General features: G+C 60.0%; 1 protein-coding gene across 1 annotated transcript; it reads left to right on the top strand.

Moving 5' to 3' along the window:
* Window positions 1-220: 220 nt before the first annotated feature.
* SIT1 (signaling threshold regulating transmembrane adaptor 1) lies at window positions 221-1,752 on the top strand. The gene is made up of 5 exons (XM_065908322.1): window positions 221-370; window positions 489-624; window positions 712-770; window positions 864-925; window positions 1,012-1,752. Exons 1-5 carry the CDS (start codon window positions 316-318, stop codon window positions 1,243-1,245), a joined length of 546 nt encoding a protein of 181 aa, XP_065764394.1. The 5' UTR covers window positions 221-315; the 3' UTR covers window positions 1,246-1,752.
* Window positions 1,753-2,466: the final 714 nt, after the last annotated feature.

Genomic DNA, 2,466 nt, shown 5'->3' with positions numbered 1-2,466 from the left:
GCTCGGTAAACTCAGGCCTGCCTTTTTACTGACTGAAATGGGTACAGGATACAGGGGAAGGGTGGGGGTGCGGGCGGAAGCTTAAGAGCTCCGGGGTGGCGCAGGTGCAGGCTCAGGGCGGTATCTTTGTTCCTCAACTCATCCCTCCCCTCCCCCTCCTCCCCTCCCCCTTCCTCCCCGGAAATCAGCGACTTTGCCACCGCCGATATTGAAGATGCTGAGCTGTGGGGGTCAGGCCCAGAGAGGGGTGGGAGTAAAGGGGGCTGCCACAGCTGTCAGATCATAAATCAGGCTGATCCTTTGGCTCCGGGCAGGATGACTAAAGCAGGCCACGGCAGTTTGTGCAATTGCACGGAGAAGCTACTGACCGGTGAGCTGGGCGGGGCAGGGGCAGGGGGAGGGGTCACGTGGCCCCGTGTCCCACTAGCCGGGCCCTGGAGGGTTAGGCTAGGCAGTAACACTCCCTCCCCTCTCTCTATCATCCACAGGAATCCCCTCTCTGAGTGACGGCTGGGGGCTGTGGGCCCTCTCAGGGGCTGTGACCCTGCTGCTCCTCATCTCACTGGCTGTGCACCTGTTCCAGTGGACCAGTGGCCGGAGCAGGAGCCACCCAGGACACGGACGGTGAGTGGGGGGCCAGAAAGATGGGCTGATGGAGAGTTCCCCCCTTACCAACAAGCTGCCTCTCACCCCCTAAAATCTGTGTTGCAGCTCTGGGGAGTCTGTGGAAGACGTTCCTCTGTATGGGAACCTGCATTATCTGCAGACAGGTAGGAAGCTGGCCAAGGGGAGGGGTGCAAGTGGCCAGGCCCTGGGTGCAGGGGAAGAACAAGAAGTGACCAGACTCCTGTTCCCTGCCCCAGGACGGCTGTCTCGGGAACCAGGGTCAGGCCCACAGGATGCAGCCCCTGGAGGCCCTGCCGGGGTGAGTCAGCTGTGGCTGGGAGGGGAGGGAAGGTATGGGGGATTTCTCAAGGGTCCCGGGAGCTTCTAACAGCCTTGCATCTCCAGGCTGCAGAGGAGGTGATGTGCTATACCAGCCTGCAGCTGCGGCCTCCTCAAGGCTGGGTCCCCAGCCCTGGAAGCCCTATCAAGTACTCGGAGGTGGTGCTGGACTCCGAGCCAAAGCCCCAGGCCTCAGACCCTGAGCCAGAGCTCTACGCCTCTGTGTGTGCCCAGGGGCGCAGGGCCCGAGCTTCGTTTCCAGACCAGGCCTATGCCAACAGCCATCCCGCACCCAGCTGAGACAGGGGGCCTGGCTCATCCATCTCCCCAGCCTCCTCGGTTGCATGGGCTACTGCTACCCCGTCTGGGGCCATGACTGTTTCCTGACCACCCCCTGAAGACAGACAGCCCTTCCTCAGTCACAGGAGTGATGGTCCCCGAACTTTCTATCTGAGCTGTGAGGGAGACCTCTCAGAGGAATGGCAGGCCCCGATTCTTGAGGATGGAGGAAGAAAAGGCAGTGGCCCCCATCTCCCCCCCTTTCCCCCCCCCCATCTGTTCCTCTCAAGCCCCAAACTCCAGATCCTTCCCATTCCACACCTTTTAGTCTACCCCTGACACCTCGGTGTCTTACACCAGAAGTGGGCAGTAGGGGAGGGGGAAAGAGTCTGCGAGGTCAGTGAGGGGTATCCTCCTCAGGAGCCCACAGGCTGGACGGGTCCTGGAATCCGGTGACCTGAGAAACCCAAGCCTGGTCTCTGACTTGAGAAGCCTGGCAGAACACCAGTCTCCATCCTGCCGTCTCTGTTGTGTGCCAAAGTTTTTAAATAAAATTTCTGAAAAAAGCGTTTCGATTTGACCTAGAAAGTGAGACACACCTGCAACAGGCCCCACATGGTGGGCCTGCGAAAACTGCTGTCTGCGCAGAGCGCTTCTGGGAGCATCTACCTGGGAAAGAGCGGCCGCAGCATCAATGATGCAGGGTGGGTCTTACAGGTGGGGGCCGGAGTCCAGTTGCTGCTAGACCGTCCCCAGGATTTGCACACAGAGCCTCTCCACTCCCGTCACCTGGGGTCTGCAAGCTTCCCAGCCTCTGACCTACCTGCCCAGGGCCATCACCCACCACCTGAGGTCTGGGCCATTTCCCCCTTCAGCCTTTGTTGATCTCCTGACAGACTTTACTGAGGTTTGAGCGGAAAAGAGGGAGAAGCTGAAGCTTTTACTTCCAAACTTCTCTCCTTTCCACTTAGAGTTCCAGAGAAAACCACAGAGTAGGTTTTCTAGGGTTCCTGGACCTCTGAGGACCCCAACCTGGGCCTCCCCAGCAGAGGTCCCGGTCGCGGTTAACAGCAGGCAGCTGGGGCTGCGTAGGAGGGAAGGTGGCTTTAGGGGCGGGCACCGGACGTGGGGAACCGCCGGCAGCTGGATGTGGGGTTCTAAGAGCTGCTGTGCTAAAGACGACTCGGTGTGCTCGCGGCCCAGGAGACATGAGACCCTGAGCTTGGGAAACGCAAAGGCTGG

The sequence above is a fragment of the Muntiacus reevesi genome, chromosome 17 (assembly GCF_963930625.1).
Source record: "Muntiacus reevesi chromosome 17, mMunRee1.1, whole genome shotgun sequence".
NCBI lineage: Eukaryota > Metazoa > Chordata > Mammalia > Artiodactyla > Cervidae > Muntiacus > Muntiacus reevesi.
Note: the sequence above shows the minus strand (reverse complement) of the source record. Positions and strands in the feature narration are given on the sequence as shown.